Genomic DNA, 17,909 nt, shown 5'->3' on the forward strand with positions numbered 1-17,909 from the left:
AAAAAGGATAAAATACCTGGGAATAAACCTATCTAAGGAGATTAAAAGACCTATACTTGGAAAACTATAAGACACTGATGAAAGAAATTGAAGATGACGCAAACAAATTGAAAGATATACCATGTTCTTAGATTGAAAGAATTACTATTGTTAAAATGACCATACTGCCCAAGGCAATCTACAGATTCAATGCAATCCTTATCAAAATACCAATGGCATTTTTTACGGAACTAGAACAAGTAATTGCAGAATTTGTATGAAAACACAAAAGACCCCAAATAGCCAAAACAATCTCGGGAAAGAACAGAGCTGGAGGAATCATGCTCCTTGGCTTCAGACAATACTACAAAGCTACAGTAATCAAAACAGTATGGTCTGTCACAAAAACAGACACATAGATCAATGAACACAATAGAGAACCCAGAAATAAACCCACACACTTATGGTTAATTAATCTATGAGAGAAGAGGCAAGAATAACAGTGGAGAAAAGACAGTCTCTTCAATAAGTGGTTCTGGAAAAACTAGACAGCTACGTGTAAAACAATGCAATTAGAACCTTCTCTAACACCATATACAAAAATAAACTCAAATGGATTAAAGACCTAAATGTAAAACCGGATACTATAAAATTCCTAGAGGAAAACACAGAACACTCTTTGACATAAATCACAGCAATATTTGTTTGGATCCATCTCCTAAAGCAAAGGAAACAAAAGCAAAAATAAACAAATTGGACCTAATTAAACTTAAAAGCTTTTGCACAGCAAAGGAAACCACCAACAAAATGAAAAGACAACCCGCTGAATGGGAGAAGATATTTGCAAATGATATGATCGATAAGGGGTTAATATCCAACATATATAAACAGCTCATATGGCTCAACATCATAAAAGCAAATAATTTGTTTGGAAAATGGGCAGAACTGAATAGACATTTTTCCAAATAGGAAATGCAGATGGCCAGAAAGCACATGAAAAGATACTCAACATTGCTAATCGTTAGGGAAATGCAAATCAAAACCACAATGAGATATTACTTCACACCTGTTAGAATGGCTGTCATCAAAAAACACACAAATAACAAATGTTGGTGAGGATGTGGAGAAAAGGGAATCCTTGTACATTGTTGGTGGGAGTGTAAATTGGTGCAGCCACTGTGGAAAACAGTATGGAGGTTTCTCAAAAAACTAGAAATAGAACTACCATATTCAGAAAGATACATGCATCCCAATGTTCATAGCAACATTATTTACAATTGCCAGGCTATGGAAGCAACCTAATTGTTAATCAACAGATGAGAGATAGCCTCATCCACCAGAGGGCAGACAGCAGAAACAAGAAGAACTACAATCCTGCAGCCTGTGGAACAAAAACCACATTCACAGAAAGATAGACAAGATGAAAAGGCAGAGGGCTATGTACCAGATGAAGGAACAAGATAAGACCCCAGAAAAACAACTAAATGAAGTGGAGATAGGCAACCTTCCAGAAAAAGAATTCAGAATAATGATAGTGAAGATGATCCAGGACCTCGGAAAAAGAATGGAGGCAAAGGTCGAGAAGGTGCAAGAATCATTTAACAAAGACCTAGAAGAATTAAAGAACAATCAACAGATGAATGGATAAACAAGATGTGATATATATATATATATATATATATATATATATATGTAAAATATAGGGTTGGCCAAAAAGTTCATTTGGGTTTTTCCGTAAGATCTTACAAAAAGCCATAAAAAAGAATAAAAATTTTGCCATTTGCAATAATGTGGATGGACTTGGAGGGCACTATGCTAAGTGGAATAAGTCAGACAGAGAAAGACAAATACTATAAGATATCACTTATATGTGGAATCTAAAAAATACAACAAACTAGTGAATAAAACGAAAAAGAAGCAGCCTCACAGATACAGACTGGTGGTTTCCAATGGGGAGAAGGAAGGGTGGATGGGCAGTATAGGGGTGAGGGAGGTGAGAAAGGGTTGTTATGAGATTATCTGAAATCATCTGTGTGAAACTTTTGAAAATTGTAAAGCACTATAGAATTTAAAGAATCTTGCATTCAATAAAATTTTCTTAATTAAAAAAATTTAAAGAATCCTGCCTAGTCATGAAGTGATGAAATTGATTAGATAGAACACTAGTACTGCTTAGATTTGCCTCTGGTCTATGTTAAGAATTTTATGTAGTTCTCCTTCCTTTACCAAATGCATTTGCCAGTATCCTTCTGTTTAAAAATTACAGCTATGTGGAACCAATTTTAAATGCTGAATTCTGTATACGTTTTTATATTCCTTAAACTGATATATATCTAAGCTGATTTTAGGACTATATGTATATATTTTTGATAGGACTATAATTTAAGAGACCTTTTTTTATTATTTTGTGCTGACCTATATAATATTTAAAGAAGGCTGTTGTTTGAGCAAATATTTACCAGTTTATTACTTGTCAGAGTATTTAGGTAAAAATATGATGCCCATATTTTGAGAAGGTTTTTTTAAATAATGGATTTCTCAATAATTATATGGCATTCCCCAAAATTCATTTTTCCTATGTCACAGTGACTTAGAGTTAATCCAAAGTAATTGGTGTAAATAGTGTCTGGATGGCATTGACCATTAGTTGGTACCAGAAATGATTCCTTAAATCTAAGCAGCCAAATAATAATAAGACAAAAATTTAATACATAGCTATATATAAGCTATTGAGGATTTCTGTTATTTATGGTACATTTTGTTATTCTCTTTGCTTGTCTTGTATAATTTTATGAATAAAATCCATTTAAGGGGCTTCCCTGGTGGCGCAGTGGTTGAGAGTCCGCCTGCCAATGCAGGGGACACGGGTTCGTGTCCCGGTTTGGGAAGATCCCACATGCCGCGGAGCGGCTGGGCCCGTGAGCCATGGCCGCTGAGCCTGCGCGTCCGGAGCCTGTGCTCCGCAGCGGGAGAGGCCACAACAGTGAGAGGCCTGCGTACCGCAAAAAAAAAAAAAAAAAAAAATCCATTTAAATTTATTATTAAACATCCCACCTGGGTTTTTTTGTTGTTGTTCTTTGGTTTTTTTCCGGCTGCATTGGGTCTTTGTTGCTGCGCGCAGGCTTTCTTTAGTTGTGGCGAGCAGGGGCTACTCTTCGTTATGGTGCGCGGGCTTCTTATTGCAGTGGCTTCTCTTGTTGAGAAGCACGGGCTCTAGGCGCGTGGGCTTCAGTAGTTGCAGCGTGCGGGCTCTAGGGCACAAAGGCTTCAGTAGTTGTGGCACACGGGCTTAGTTGCTCCGCAGCATGTGGGATCTTCCTGGACCAAGGATCGAACCCGTGTTCCCTGCATTGGCAGGCAGATTCTTAACCACTGCACCACCAGGGAAGTCCCTCCATGTTGTACTTCTAACCTCTGCCATGGTTTTGTCTAGTGACCTGTAAGATACAAGTGCAGTGAACAGAGATTTCATTTAAAAATGTGAAACATTTAAATTGGAAAGAATTTGACTTTCTTTTCCCAGTCTTTTTGAGTTGCAACATGACTAACCTCTCCCTTTAGAGCAGCATATAGGATGTGTGCTGATAAAATGAAGTGTGCCCTGATGAGGCAGGTATGAAAAGCTAAGTCCTTCGCTTTTCTAGTGGTGGTGACATAAGTGTTTAAGTGTTTTATCTGATGGTAACTTGATGACACAACAGGCAAGTTGTGTCATGGCCTGTGCAAAGCATGAAGCTCCCAGCTGTCAGTGGATGGAGTAAGAGGAAAACATGGGAAGTTAGAGGTTGGTTGTGGATGAAATATGTGCAGGAGGTAGAGACAGAACAATCTTGCCATAGGCCATTAAAGAGAGTGGTCAGAGCACTCTCACTACAGTAGTTTTGTCATTTATTGTGTACTGTAAATCTCAAAACCTATTTATTATTTGCCAGTTATTGTTTTATTTTGTTATAAATCCAGCAGCAATAAATTCTTAAAACTTGAAGTGTACATTTAATGAAGAATGAAGAACTGAATTTTTGTGTATCATTATTTAACATGCACAAAATGTTCGTCAACTTTTACCATCCACCATGAAAATCATAGTGATATAAATCTGCTAAAACAGGATCAGTGTCTACTTAAAAAGTTGGGAGGTATTTTAGGAAGACTAAGCCTCAAGATGACAATTTAATGTATACAGGTGCCAAATATATTTACATGTCTCTGTGAAACATGATCTCATATAGATCAAATAACTGTTTTTTAAAATTTAATTTTGTTCATTTTTTATTCTAAGTTTTCTTTTGCACATATGAGAAATGAAGCAATAATGGTTAATGTATTTCTCCATTAGCAGAAAAAGGACCTGAATGATGCTGGTTTTCAAATAGAAAAGCAATTAATTCCAATAATAGTTTGACCATTTTTACCCAAAGCTTTTGTACATTTCTTCTGTCAGTGTAAATGGAATCAAAGTAAAGCTTTTGGAAGTTTATTCTGTCAAAATCGCCGTAAATGCTGTTGTAAATTTAAAAGCCCCAACGTGGCTTTCACTGAACGGATGTTGTCATGGTAAAATCAACGTTCTTATTAAATTAAGAAAACTGTGGAACAGAAATATTTTGGGAATTGGTTGTGGTGCATGCATACTCACTCTGCTTATTCTACCAAGTGAAATAAAACTATAATGGTCAAAATTACTGATATTTGATATGTGTAGTTTAACTGAACTACAGCATTCTTGTGATGAAGCTAATATTGAAAAAGCATACTTAGGCATGACACCACACACTCTCATACGCAATTCTTTTTGCTGCATGTGACCAGTGGGATTTTAGAAATGTGATTTTATGAAAAACTGCTTTGTAAATTAGCCTGTGTTCGATATTGGCTTTTTTGCCCGGGGCGGGTGGGTGGAGGAGTAGATTAAGTGAAACTTTTGTGTATTGGTTAGACTTTGATTCAAAATCATTTCGAAATCTTTAAAGTGTTTATCAGGTAGAGCACCAAAAACCTTCAGCTTTTGAAAATTTTAGCAAATAACAATTCTTAGAAACAAATCTTGCAAACAGGAAGACATTGAAATGTATCCCTATAAAAACGAAGGAAGAACTGAACAAATTAAGTGGTAAGAGCTAAAAATTTATTTTAGAAGTTCTATCATTTGCAGTATCTCAACTATGGTGAAGACTTTTTTGATGGAACTCCTATTTTTGTGGTTAAGTTTATATTTTTATTAGAATGAAATGAAATCGAGGAGGCAGTTGGTTTTGCATTATCTAAATTTGATGAAATTTTTGTTTACAGTATAGAAGAGAATTATTTAAAAGTTTTATCTCATAAAGATAGTTTTATTGAGTGGAGGGGGGAAAGTTAAATATCTAGGCTTGAAATATTTACAGATTTTAGCATAAAAGAAAGCATTGAGAATATCCTTGTATTCAACAGAGTTTTCTCTGTACTTACCAGATCATTCGTTTGATCTGTAAAGAAGACATTTTTTTCCATTAAAAATATTATGTTCTATAGAGAAGAGTAAGTTGCAAATGTCAACATTTTCATATTTGGTGATCATAAAATTCAGTTTTGAAGAAGATTGTAGGCAATTTTATTTTCTTTAATTTAAAAATAATAAGACCATATAAAAATATGTTCTTCAAATAAATACCAATGATTTGGTTTTAGAGATAGAGCTAAGAAATTGATTAAAGTATATGAATAAATACATATCTGAGTGAAAAGTATTCTGCTTATGTTTTTAATGCATCATTGAACATGGATATGAGTTTATCTTTTAGAATTTTATTTTTGAAAATACATTTTTGGTAGAACTGTTTCATAACCTACCAATATAATAAAACAAGTTTTACAGTCAATAAATACATATTATAGAAATTACATAATTTTAATTACTTAAAATTTTCTATCTCAGTTTCAATAGTGTCTGTTAATATTTTGAAATAATTTAATTTCCTAAACATTAATTTCAGGGATCAGAAATAAAAGCAAGATGAATCAGTCCACTAACTCAAAAAATTATTTCGATGAATAGACTTATTTTCTTTTTCTGATTTATTTTAGTTCCATATTCTAAATCTCAACACTCAAAAATAGACTTTAGAGTTAACCTAGTTATAGATTCTCACTCTACATTTGAGGAAACTAACAGCTGGGTGTATTTTTCCCAGGTTATCCCAGCAAGCTGATTACACAGTCCAGTGTACAACACTTCCTTTTGACCTGTATTACTCATTTGGTGACTATTTTGCTAATCGTCCTTAAAAATCAGTCATAGAATTTTTCTTATCTGAGGTTGAACCAACATGGTCTAATAATTAGTGGATAGCAGTAGTTGGTAACCAAATTTAGAATAGCTCTATTAACATTTTTCACTTGTATTTTTTGTAGTTCTGCTTTAGTAAAACTAGGTTAATGGTTTTTAAATAGATTATTACTGAAAAAAGGTTGCTTTTTATCCAAATCAATTATCTTAACGAATTAATACTGTAAAAGTTTACCACACCATTCCTGTACTTTGGCTTATTGTTATAGAACTATCTTTAGCTTTGCCTGACTTCATTGATTTTATTTTTTTTAATCCACTTCTAATGTCTGTAAAATGTTCTAATGCAGATGTTTATTTTTTCCATGTATTATGAATCCTATTTATAGTTAGAATTGTATGTGTGTAACCTTCTAAATTAAAATTATGCTTCTTCAATAAAATAACCGGAGTTTAAAATACAAACCTATTTTGTTAACATTTCAATTTTGGTTTAATTATTATTAAAATTATCTCAATATATGTTAATGTAGTACATTCAGAAATTGACTTAGGAAATCTTATTATAGTGTAAAAGCTGCTATAATAAGTTGTTCCCTAACATAAATAAATAAATGACCAATATTACCAGAGGCTATAAGCAACATGGGGAAAAAAATGGAAGGAGTCTCTTATCCTAGTTTTTAGAGGGCATCAGCAGCTTGCTTTTATGAAAAAGTAACAGCTAAATGCACTGCAAATAATTTGCAGTAATCCAGTTCAGTGATTCATGTGTCTGCTTTAATGGGTCATAATTCAGGGTAAAGTAACTGAGTGCAGTCAGAGTGCAGACACTGCTTATGCCAGGGACAGTATCTCTTCATAAAACACACCTCAGGAGAAGCAGTTTGCCAGCCCCCTAATACTCTCTGATGTTTTGATGTCCTGCATATTTTTCCGATTAAGTTTTGAGTGCCATGTTTTTAGTTGTATTTCCACATTCATTATTCTCACGTAGACCCTTCAGCGGGTTTGCCATATATGATTATTTTTTTAATGATGCCTTTCTTTCCACTTCAGCAGTTTAATAATCTAGCACATGGCTGCTTCTCGGTACTCAGCATTCACCTCCCCAATACTGAAGAGGACATGTGCTTTGGCTTCAGAATTCCATTTGCAGCGTTAGAAATGCATATTCCCTATGGAACAACATTTGTTTGACATAACCATTCATTTTTATTACCTCTTTAAATATGTTTATCCAGAGTTATCAATAATCATAAATAACTATTCTCATCTTGTTCTGTTTTTTTCCAACAGACAAAATTGCTTACCCAGTACATATTAAATCTCGGCAAGTATGATCAAAACTACGACATCAGAGACCGTACAAGATTTATTAGGCAGCTTATTGTTCCGAATGAGAAGACTGGAGCTTTAAGTAAATATGCCAAAAAAATATTCCTGGCTCAAAAACCGGCACCACTGCTTGAGTCTCCTTTTAAAGGTACTATTATCAGAATATACCTGCAAAATATTTGTTGTCTAAAAAATTATGACATTATATCCCATTTCTAACATGTTTAAAATTTATCTCTTAGAAAATATGTGATTAGCATATGTAAATGTATAAGAACAGTGTGCTTTCTACTCATTCATCTGTTCTCCAATGCAAGCTTTATAGTAGTTCATGTTTTTATAGACCTTATTTACCTAAATAATTTCAATCTTCTGATTTTATTTTTATTCTAACCAGATGACTTGGCTGAACAGTAGATAAAAGCTGTGTTGTTCTTGCAGACATTGACTTCATCTCTGTTTTAAATAGATAGCTTTGTTTAATAAGGAGTATATAATTCAACTTAATACTTAGTTGTTATTAAATAAATATTCTTTGTACACTAACATAAGCTTTTCCAGGAAGAATTATTTCATAAAAATATCCCTTTATATTTGTTTGCTTTTCAAAGATGGAAGTTGACTTATTTTCCCCAGCGTTTTAAAAGGAGTGTTTATTTTCTCAGTTTAACAAGTAGCCATTACAGTGGGAATCAAATGATTATATACTTTGGTTTTCATATAGTTTCTTATTTAATGTTGTAAAGCGATAAAAAGCAGTTCAGTTTTGTAGAAAAACTTAAAATTCTGAATGTGTTTGTGGCAAGACATGTATATGGATTGTTTAACTGTGCTGTCATTCTTAATATTCACAGTAAAGTAATTTTTAGAGAAGCTACATATCAGAGCAACACCTCTAAACACACTGACTGATTAGCTTTTTTATTGACCATTATGGGGGAGATTATTATAATCTATGGACTGAAATCAGTTTTTTGACCTATGAAGAGCTTCCTAGTTTATATTTATTCCTTGACATTTGAGGTAATATGCCAATTACCTTGAGCTCTGATTAGGATTGTTCTCTGTTATATACAGCTCATATTGTTTATTTTATATTTTCCTCTATTTTAATAGGTAGGGATCATTACCAGCTTGGCACTTTGTCTCATACTCTCAACACTAAAGCTACTGGGTACCTGGAATTATCTAATTGGCCAGAGGTGGCGCCTGACCCATCAGTTCGAAATGTAGAAGTAATAGAGTTGGTAAGTTGACCTTTCTGAAATTAATTTTGTCAAGCAGTGGGAGATTCTGGAATAACTATTGTTTTATATAAAAGCTTTTTTGGTGGATTGAAAATTGCTCTGGTATTTCTAAGTGTAATGTGTTAGACATATCTTGCTGCTATGGGAAATAAATATTGTAGTATTCCTATGTCATTGTACATGTACTGTTCCTTTTCTTCAAGGAAATAGAGAATGGAATTCTCTGCATCAGTGCCACCCACATTTGTGGTATTGCATTTGTAGTTGTGTAGATTCAGTTTCTAAGGTATTTAGTTTCATTGGGTTGAGCTTTTCCTACTTAGTTTAGAGATTCGTAAGCTTCCTGTTAATGTTTTCTAAATCATTTTTGCTGTCTCTTCCAGAAAAACCATACAAAGTGTTCTTCTCGATTTTCTGATGAACCTTTTTTACGTGAAGCCTAAACATAAATAGGAAGCATCATGTACCAAAAATGTCCTTACACAAGGTCACAATTAAAATGAATAATATGTTGCTTTCACATTAAAAAAAAAAAGCTCTCTATATAAATAACCTTTTCCTAGATCTTTAAAACATGTTGTCCACTAAAGTAAGAGAATTAGTGTTCTTTCCTAGTATTATCTCTTTCTTTCTTACATAAACAAGAGAAATAAAGAGAGGGGTCTTATGATTGTCTTTAGAGATTGATTATGTGAAATATATCTGATACTTTTTTAAGTAGAATTAATAAAAAAGAACAGTTAGGTATTACATCCTGGATGCTTTTCTGGTAGAACACATATTTTGAACTAGGATTCAGATAACCAGTCTTTCTCACTAATTCCTATGAGAAAGTCAGTTAATCTTCTTGCCTAACTTTTCCATATACAATGGAAAAAAAATATTACTTTAAATAGAAGAATTTCTGTAACAGGCATAGCTTTTTTTTTTTTTTTTGCCACACTGCACAGCTTGCAAGATCTTAGTTCCCCAACCAGGGATCGAAACTGGGCCACAGCAGTGAAAGCATCAAGTCCTAACCACTGGACTGCCAGGGAATTCCCCAGGCATGGCCGTTTAATTTGATTCTTTTGAGAAATATGTTTCTCTTAACTACACAAACTTGTCTGGCTTTGGAGTGTGGCAAGAGCAATAACAGCTGATAATGGCTCCATTTAGCAGACCCTGGAGTATACTTTGATAGTTTTATAAACATGATCTTGTTTAAACCTCATAATGATTATAAGTGATGGTTATTGTTATTCCCATTTTGCAGATGATGAAACCGAGGTTCAGAGAACTTAAGTAAATTGCCCAAGTTCCCATAGCTAGTAAGTGATGGAATTGGGATTCCAACCCTTATCTGAGTCCATTGTTCATTCTCTTACTGCATTTTATCATGTAACATGAGGAGAGGAAGCTTGAGCTTGTTTGCAAATCTGTACTATCCTTAGTATTTAACACCACTGTTTTCATGCTGTGACAAATTCTCTCTATTTAGAGATGATTTTTTAAATTATAAAACTTATTAAAAACAAGTTGCATGCTCCTCCTTGCAACTAAGTTTGGTGATTTCCCCTCAAATCTACATACTAGGGGCTTCCCTGGTGGCGCAGTGGTTGAGAGTCCGCCTGCCAATGCAGGGGACGGGTTCGTGCCCTGGTCTAGGAGGATCCCACATGCCGCGGAGCGGCTGGGCCCGTGGGCCATGGCCACTGAGCCTGCGCGTCCAGAGCCACAACAGTGAGAGGCCCGCGTACCGCGGAAAAAAAAAAAATACATACTACTCTTAAGTATTCTTCAAAAAAATTGGCTTACTTGTGAAACTTTTGGTCAGGTGCCAGAATAAAAAGAGCATGTTCTTTGTTATGATTCTTTCACAGAAATACTGTCTCTCCTAATTTCTTATGGCTGTTTGTTGTTTTTATGGTTCTGTCCTTTTTCATTGTTGGGTACATGATGTTTTGGTCCAAGTAGAATCATCCTTTTATCCTACCCCCGCTTCCGCCCTATCCTTCCTCCTTGCTGCCCCAATCCACCCAAAAAAAGTAAAATAAAAATAGTCATCTCAGAAATTAATAACAATTCCATGCAATTTAATTTGGTCTCAGCAGTATCCTTATATTGGCTGATAGATTGGTTGGTTGGCTGGCTTCTTCTATTTTCATGTGCTCTTCTAAGCATTAACTATCTTATAGGGACAGTACTTAAATAACCTATTTTCTTATATTCATTTCACCTGTCCAGTTCAACAGATACAAATTGATTTCCTTTTCGTTTTGCTGACTACACTGTGAAAATTAATAATTGGTAGCTTATTATGGAGGATAATTATAATTGATAGAACTTGGTTGGAAAAAACTGTCACTCTCCGTTGATGCCATGCAGAAAACAGTTTCAGTCTGTTGGTCTCTGGACATACTGACTTAAAATTATACTATAGAGACTCAAGTAAATATAAAAATAATGCACATAGTTTTATTATAAGATGCAGCTGCAACAATGCAGAAAGTACTGTTCACATAGTCTTTCATTCTACCTCACCCCTCTAAAGTCCCGTCAATGTATTTCATGCACGTAGTACATATGTTATCCTAGTTTTACTATAAAGTGATCTTACAGGGTCACATCTTGTTACTATGAAATATAACTTAGTAAGAATAATGGCCTAGGCTTAGACAATCTGATATTTTAATCAAAACAACATGGGGCTTCCCTGGTGGCGCAGTGGTTGAGAGTCCGCCTGCCGATGCAGGGGATGCGGGTTCGTGCCCCGGTCCGGGAAGATCCCACATGCCGCGGAGCCGCTGGGCCCGTGAGCCTTGGCCGCTGAGCCTGTGCGTCCGGAGCCTGGGCTCCGCAACGGAAGAGGCCACAACGGTGAGAGGCCCACATACCGCAAAAAAACAAACAAAACATGAAACCTAGTCCATTGACACTAGAAGTCACTTTGCATTGCATACTACCATTTCCAGGATATCAGATATGATATATATTTGTGACACCAGTAAGCTTTCAAGATTCTTTATAATTTTTTTTTGCTTAGTTCTAGAAAATTCTTTTCTCCCCAGTTACAGAAAAACTGTCTTTTGCATATCAAGGGTATTTTGCTTTATAAACACATCTACTATCAGTTACTATCAGTATTTTATCCTACATAGGAACTTTCAAATTAGTGCCTTGCTATTTTCCTCCTCTCTTTTCCCTGTTATTTCTTTTGCTTAGAATGATACAATTATCATAGTCATAAAAGACCATAACAAAAAGTAAAATATTTTTATTGTTAGTCTTTACCCTTTAAAACCTAAAATTCCATGAATAGAGAGTCCATGGCCATGTCAAAATAATATACCCCTTTGAGCATAGGAGCCTGATTTTCCTTATATGTTGACTCAGTCTTACCCTGAAAGCCATAGTCTAATTAAGTAATTTTTTTTCCTATAAATTGACTTTACACACTTTTTACTAGCCTTCAGAATAATATTACTTGTTTGGATTTAAGAAAAATATGAACTTCACTGTTCACTAAATATAGGAGAAATTTGTTTATAGAATACTATCTTTATTTGTAACTGGAGGACAGAGCATTTTAAATATACATAAAAAAAGAAAGGAATACTGCTGATCTTATGTTAGTATCTTATTCAAATATATTTGAGTAATTTTTACTTATTTTTCTATTATTGTCCAGGTAGTAGTTTTCCAAGTTACTGAAGCTTATCCTTTTAAGCAACATATCTTAAGCCCATAAGCCCTCTAGATCCGTGGTTTTCAAAGCTAGCTGTACACGATAATCATACGGAGCTCTTTAAACAAAACAAACCTATGTCAGACCTGCACCAGACCAATTAAATCAGAATCTTAGGAAGTGAATCCCAAGCATTAGCTTTTTAGTATTAGTATTTTTATTTTTGTTATTAGTATTTTAAAAAATATTCTCAGGTGATTCTGACATATATCCAGTGCTGAGAACCCCTCTTGAATAAGAACCTCTATCCTACTATAAATTTCTTTACAACAAAATGTTACTCTAGCAGGCTAGCACATAGTAGAAGCTCAAAAGTGTGATAAATAAATGAGTCTTAACCGTTCTTGACCTTTTAAAAAATATACATTTTCTTGCCCTTTAAAAGAGAGTGTATGAAGCATGATTTAATTTTTTCTTAATGAATCAAAGTCACACTTATGAAAAAAATTTCTTTTACTTTCATACACTGTATTAAAGTTTTTAAGGTGCTATCACCCAACTAATGATCACTGTGCCAGACACATTTAAGGTATATCAGTGTACAAAATAGTCAAACATCTCTGCTCTCCAGAAGCTGACATTCTAGCAGGGATAGACTGACAGTTAAATATACAAATTGTATCCAGTAGTATGTTAGAAAGTAGTAAGTGCTGTGACCAAAAAAAAAGACTAGAGCAAAGGAACATCAGAAGTACCAGGCATGGGAGGTTGGAATTTTAAGTAGAGTGGTCCTCCCTGAGGTGGCATTTGTACAGAGAATTGAAGGAGGTGAGGGAATGAGCCACGCAAGTCATGTTGGGGGAGGATATTGGCAGTAGGAACAGCTTTGGGGAAAGGCCTGAAGAGGGGAGCATGCCTGGGGTGTTTGAAGACACTGTAAGGAGTGGCCGGAGGGGAGTGGGCAGGAGGGAGAGCAGCCGCAAGAGGACCAAGAGGACCTCAGGCACGTAGGGCTGAGCAGAGTGCTGTAAGAACTTCATTTTTTCTGAGTGAATGGGAGGCCTTTTGCAGCATTTCAGACAAAGAGGGACTTGACTAGAGTTAATCAAATCATGCTAGCTGCTGTGTTGAGCCAGCTTGAAATGGGGGATGGGAGGTGGGCATAGATACAACATAGCCGGTTAGAGACTGTTGTAATCCAGGAGAGAGAGAGCTCTGACCAAGGTGGTGGTTATAGGCTTTCTTGATGCATTAGATGTTTAGGATAGAAGAGAAAGACAGAAGCCAAGATTCTGTCTTGATAGAACCCCAAGGTACCCCAGGGTTCAGGCTGTTGAGATGGTACGGGCTATTTATTGCCTACACTAAGTATTTTCTTTCTTTTTTTCTTTTACCTCAGTATCAAGCTGTGAACTTGAATTTCTTACTGCTGTTACTATGTCTGCCTCTAATTGCCCTCATCTCTTCTAGACTGTCTTACTTTAGTTTAAATCTTCTGTAGACCAACGAATACACAAGTGTTTAAAATCATATGTTAAAACAAGGTTGTTGATCTAACATAATAGGCTCTGAGTGAGAGTTTATGTCCCTCTGCTTAGGGGTAAAGGGGAACAAACCAGTGTCAGGATTCTCAGGGTTGCCTTCTCTGTTGAGGCTTTAAACTTCCTTCTGGGTTCACAGAGTATTCTGAATGACTAGTTTACCTGAAGACTGAATCCCTTAATGAGAATTCATTGATATTTACATTTTTACTTTTTTTTTTTTTAATCAGGCAAAAGAATGGACCCCAGCAGGAAAAGCAAAGAAAGAGAATCCTGATAAGAAATTTTATTCTGAATCTGCGGAGGAGGAGGAGGACTCTTCTGAGAGCAGCAGTGACAGTGGTGGGGTTTTAATTCATTGAAAAACATTGTTCACTATAGCTTATATGCTGTGTTTCCTATAGACCAATAAGGCCTAGAACATAATATTCAACAAGCTGGTTTAAATGAAGTTTATACCATTACAATAATTCCTTTCACTTAACATATCACTGTTTTCAAAGTAATTTCTAACGCCTTTTCATTTGACATTGCCTCTTGGACTCACAACTAATAAATGATAGAATTGAAACGGGAACGCATGCTTTTCTGAATTCTAACCCACACTGCCTGTGATATTCATTAGCATATTGAAAAATGTAATTTTATATTTGATAAGCCTTTAGTGGGGCCTTTAAAAGTAACTTTTCTTTTGTATTGGGTTGGCCAAAAAGTTCATTCGGATTTTTCTGTAAGATGTTACAGAAAAACCCAAACGAACTTTATAGCCAACCCCCAATAAAATGTAAAGTTTATTTTTAACCTTGAGCAGTCTGTTCTTATCCATTTTTTACTCTTTTACTTCTACATGAAAGCTAAAATTAATAAATCTCTTGTGTATTATAAAGAAACGAAGAGCTAAAAAGATTGAGGGCAACCACATGCAATGAAAAAAATACTAAACAGGAAGGATCTAGAAGTCCTGAGTTTTAGCCAGGCAAATTGAATAAGGCACTTACCTTCTCTACATCTGATAAATGAAGGGGTAGAGTTAGATGCTTTTTAAGTCTCTTCAATACTGAAAGTCTGAGTGATTTGCATAATAAAGTATATATAGGAGTTACATACTCTTATTAACAGTTAGCCTAGTAAACTTATCTGATCCAGGACCAAATGACATCTCTTTCTTTTAAAACCTTTATTCCTTGGGAAGCCAGGGCTGCTCACTATTACTTGGTCATCCATTACTTGACATTAAGGTAGTTCATTCATTTTTTCCTCTGTTTCCCCTGTCAAAATCTTTGTTTTCAGTATCCGATAAGTTAATCTGTGGTGTATTACCTTCTGACGTAATAAGCTGAAAAATGGGGGAAATTACTTCAATCCAAAGGTTAATGCTAAAAAATATGGAATTTCAGGAATGATATAGACCATTGAGAAAGACATGTTGTGTAGTTGAGTGTTTCATATAGATATTTGTCTCCATCCCATTTATTCACAAGCTCCTGTCTGTTTAGAGTCTAACCTTTTTCAATACATATTTGAAGTATTCCATTAACATTATGGCTTTTCATGGGATTATCTGAGTACTTATAATAGGGAGTCATATGTCAGAGCTCCATTCTGGTTACCAGAGGAAAGAGAGAACTTTTCTCATTAGAAGTTACCAGCTTTTTTCAAGTGAGCATGCCTTCTTGAGGATAAATGAATTTCCTCAAGGATTTACCTAACTTGAAAATTTAAATAAACAGTGCCTGAAGTGAACTGGACCCAGATTCATGTTGAACTCCCATGTAATAACATGAGAAAGTAACTTAGATGCTATACTTTCTTATTTATTTATTTGTTTGTTTATTTATTTATAGCATAAATGATTTATCTAAGCTAATATGTACGTGTGCTTAACTTTGATATCACAACAAATCCAAATTTTTTTATTCAGCAGTTTTGTTTTGCCTTTGTAAAGTTTGGGTAAAATAAATTTTGCTCTCTGTAAAAGCTGATGATAAAGAGTGCCTCACCATGTGGCAGACACTGTTGGGTCCTAATCACCTTTACGTGTTTCACATCATTTAATCTTCACAACAGCTCTTTGAAGTAGCCTTTGCTGAAAGGAAAACTGAGACCCAGAGAGGCTGAATAAGTTGCTCAGTCTTACAGCTTGGTACACGGCAGGGCCAGGGCTTGAACTCAGACATTCCAGCTTGAGAACTCATGCTTATAACCACTTCAAGCTGTTCCAAAAGAATATAGGCACTCCTAGCTTTTCGCTGTGATACATGAATTAATCCTCATAAAGTAGCTATTATTTACCTATTAGAATACTGTTTTAATTAGAGGTTACATTCCTGCCTGAGGACATTTCATCAGATAGATCATAGGCCAGGACAACAGTTTGTCCTCTTATCTAGGATACAACTCTGCACCTATAATCATTTCAACTAGTAAAAAAATTATGCTTCATGTTTAAAATACACATAAATATACTATATGTATCACTTCTGCAAAGAGCCCTAGTATACCATAATTTATTCATAAAACATTTAACTATATAGTGCCTCAGTGTAACTTTATCATTTCTTTGACCTACGGAAGACTCCTATACTAGCTAAAATAAGTGCTTTTTAAGTAGTGATGTTGCTTTATTGCCTTTGAATTTAGGAATTTTTGAAGATGATTTGAATGACTCATTTCCCTCTCAAAATTGGTTCCTAAGAAAATTCAACAATCCCTTCCTTTTCTCTAAATAAAATTTCTCATTATAAGTAGAGGAATTAAAATTATTTCTTATTCTTATATCATGCTCATAATCATTCTTTAAATAAAAAGTTTTTGCCATAGCTAAAATACTTATGGGTTTGAAGAGCAAGATAGGCTTACTTTGGTTTAGTTGGTTGATCTTTTCTTTGCCTTTCCCCACTCACTAGCAGAGTGCCTTCTCTGTGCATTGGAGTCCCGCCATGCTTACCCTGCCGCAGGGTTCAGGAGTCTAAGTGACCAGAGGGCAGAAATAGGAAATGTGGAACACCTGGGGTCCACTAAACTAAAATTCAGCATCTGGTTTCATTTGTGATGAATGTTGACACTTACTTGTGTCCTTATGTATAATTAAATGGCTATAAATCAAGGAGCATCTGGATATCTTTTTTTCAGAGAGTGAATCTGGAAGTGAAAGTGGGGAACAAGATGACGAAGGAGACAGCAGTGAGGACTCCAGTGAGCACGAGAGTGAGAGTGGAAGTGGGTCAGAGGCAGAAAACAAAAGAGCAGCCAAGAAGAACTCCAAAACCAAAGGAAAAAGGTGAATTATTTTGTCAGAATTTCCTTCAAAAACATTCTTTGAGTCTTTTCCCCCGGTCTAACATTGAGTGAGAAAATAAGTGTGTGTGTGTTTTCTTTTCCCAAACAGATTTTAAATCTTGTAATATTAATTTAAAATACTAATTCATATTATTCTCTTACTTGTAATGCTCAGTTTTCATTTTGAACTTGAAAAAATCTTGGGGTTACATTTTGAAAATTGGTGTAACCTTGGAAGGCTGAGTTAAGTGATCAAGCAGACGGTATGAAACACTTAATTACCTTTTGAAGCAATTTTGCTGAGGGTGAAAATTAAATCCTTCAACACTTTGCCATTATGTAACTAAGACAATTGATTTTCCTAAATAATGTTATATTAAAAAGATTATGATCCAAATATTAGAGTCAGGGGCTGTGAAGGAAGACGGTCATAAGATATTTAAGTGTTAGCACTTTTTAAGATCTCCCATTATCAACAACATTATCATGTATTAAAGTGTCATTAAAATTTTGAGTAATTGGGGCTGATACCTTGGATTGTCTGAGTCTGTTTTCCCCACTGCTGTCAGCGAGTGGCCTCTGCAGACACGATG

General features: G+C 35.0%; 1 protein-coding gene across 2 annotated transcripts in view; it reads left to right on the forward strand.

Moving 5' to 3' along the window:
* Nucleotides 1-17,909, forward strand: part of AP3B1 (adaptor related protein complex 3 subunit beta 1) — a 273,819-nt gene that overhangs the window by 162,881 nt on the left and 93,029 nt on the right. For both annotated transcript variants that reach the window (XM_082835235.1, XM_082835236.1), the window contains exons 16-19: nt 7,544-7,730; nt 8,699-8,829; nt 14,268-14,379; nt 17,170-17,317. In XM_082835235.1, coding sequence (XP_082691361.1) covers nt 7,544-7,730; nt 8,699-8,829; nt 14,268-14,379; nt 17,170-17,317 — 578 coding nt within the window. The remainder of the gene's footprint in view (nt 1-7,543; nt 7,731-8,698; nt 8,830-14,267; nt 14,380-17,169; nt 17,318-17,909) is intronic.

This window comes from Leucopleurus acutus (assembly GCF_964270905.1).
Source record: "Leucopleurus acutus genome assembly, chromosome: 3".
NCBI classification, from domain to species: domain Eukaryota; kingdom Metazoa; phylum Chordata; class Mammalia; order Artiodactyla; family Delphinidae; genus Leucopleurus; species Leucopleurus acutus.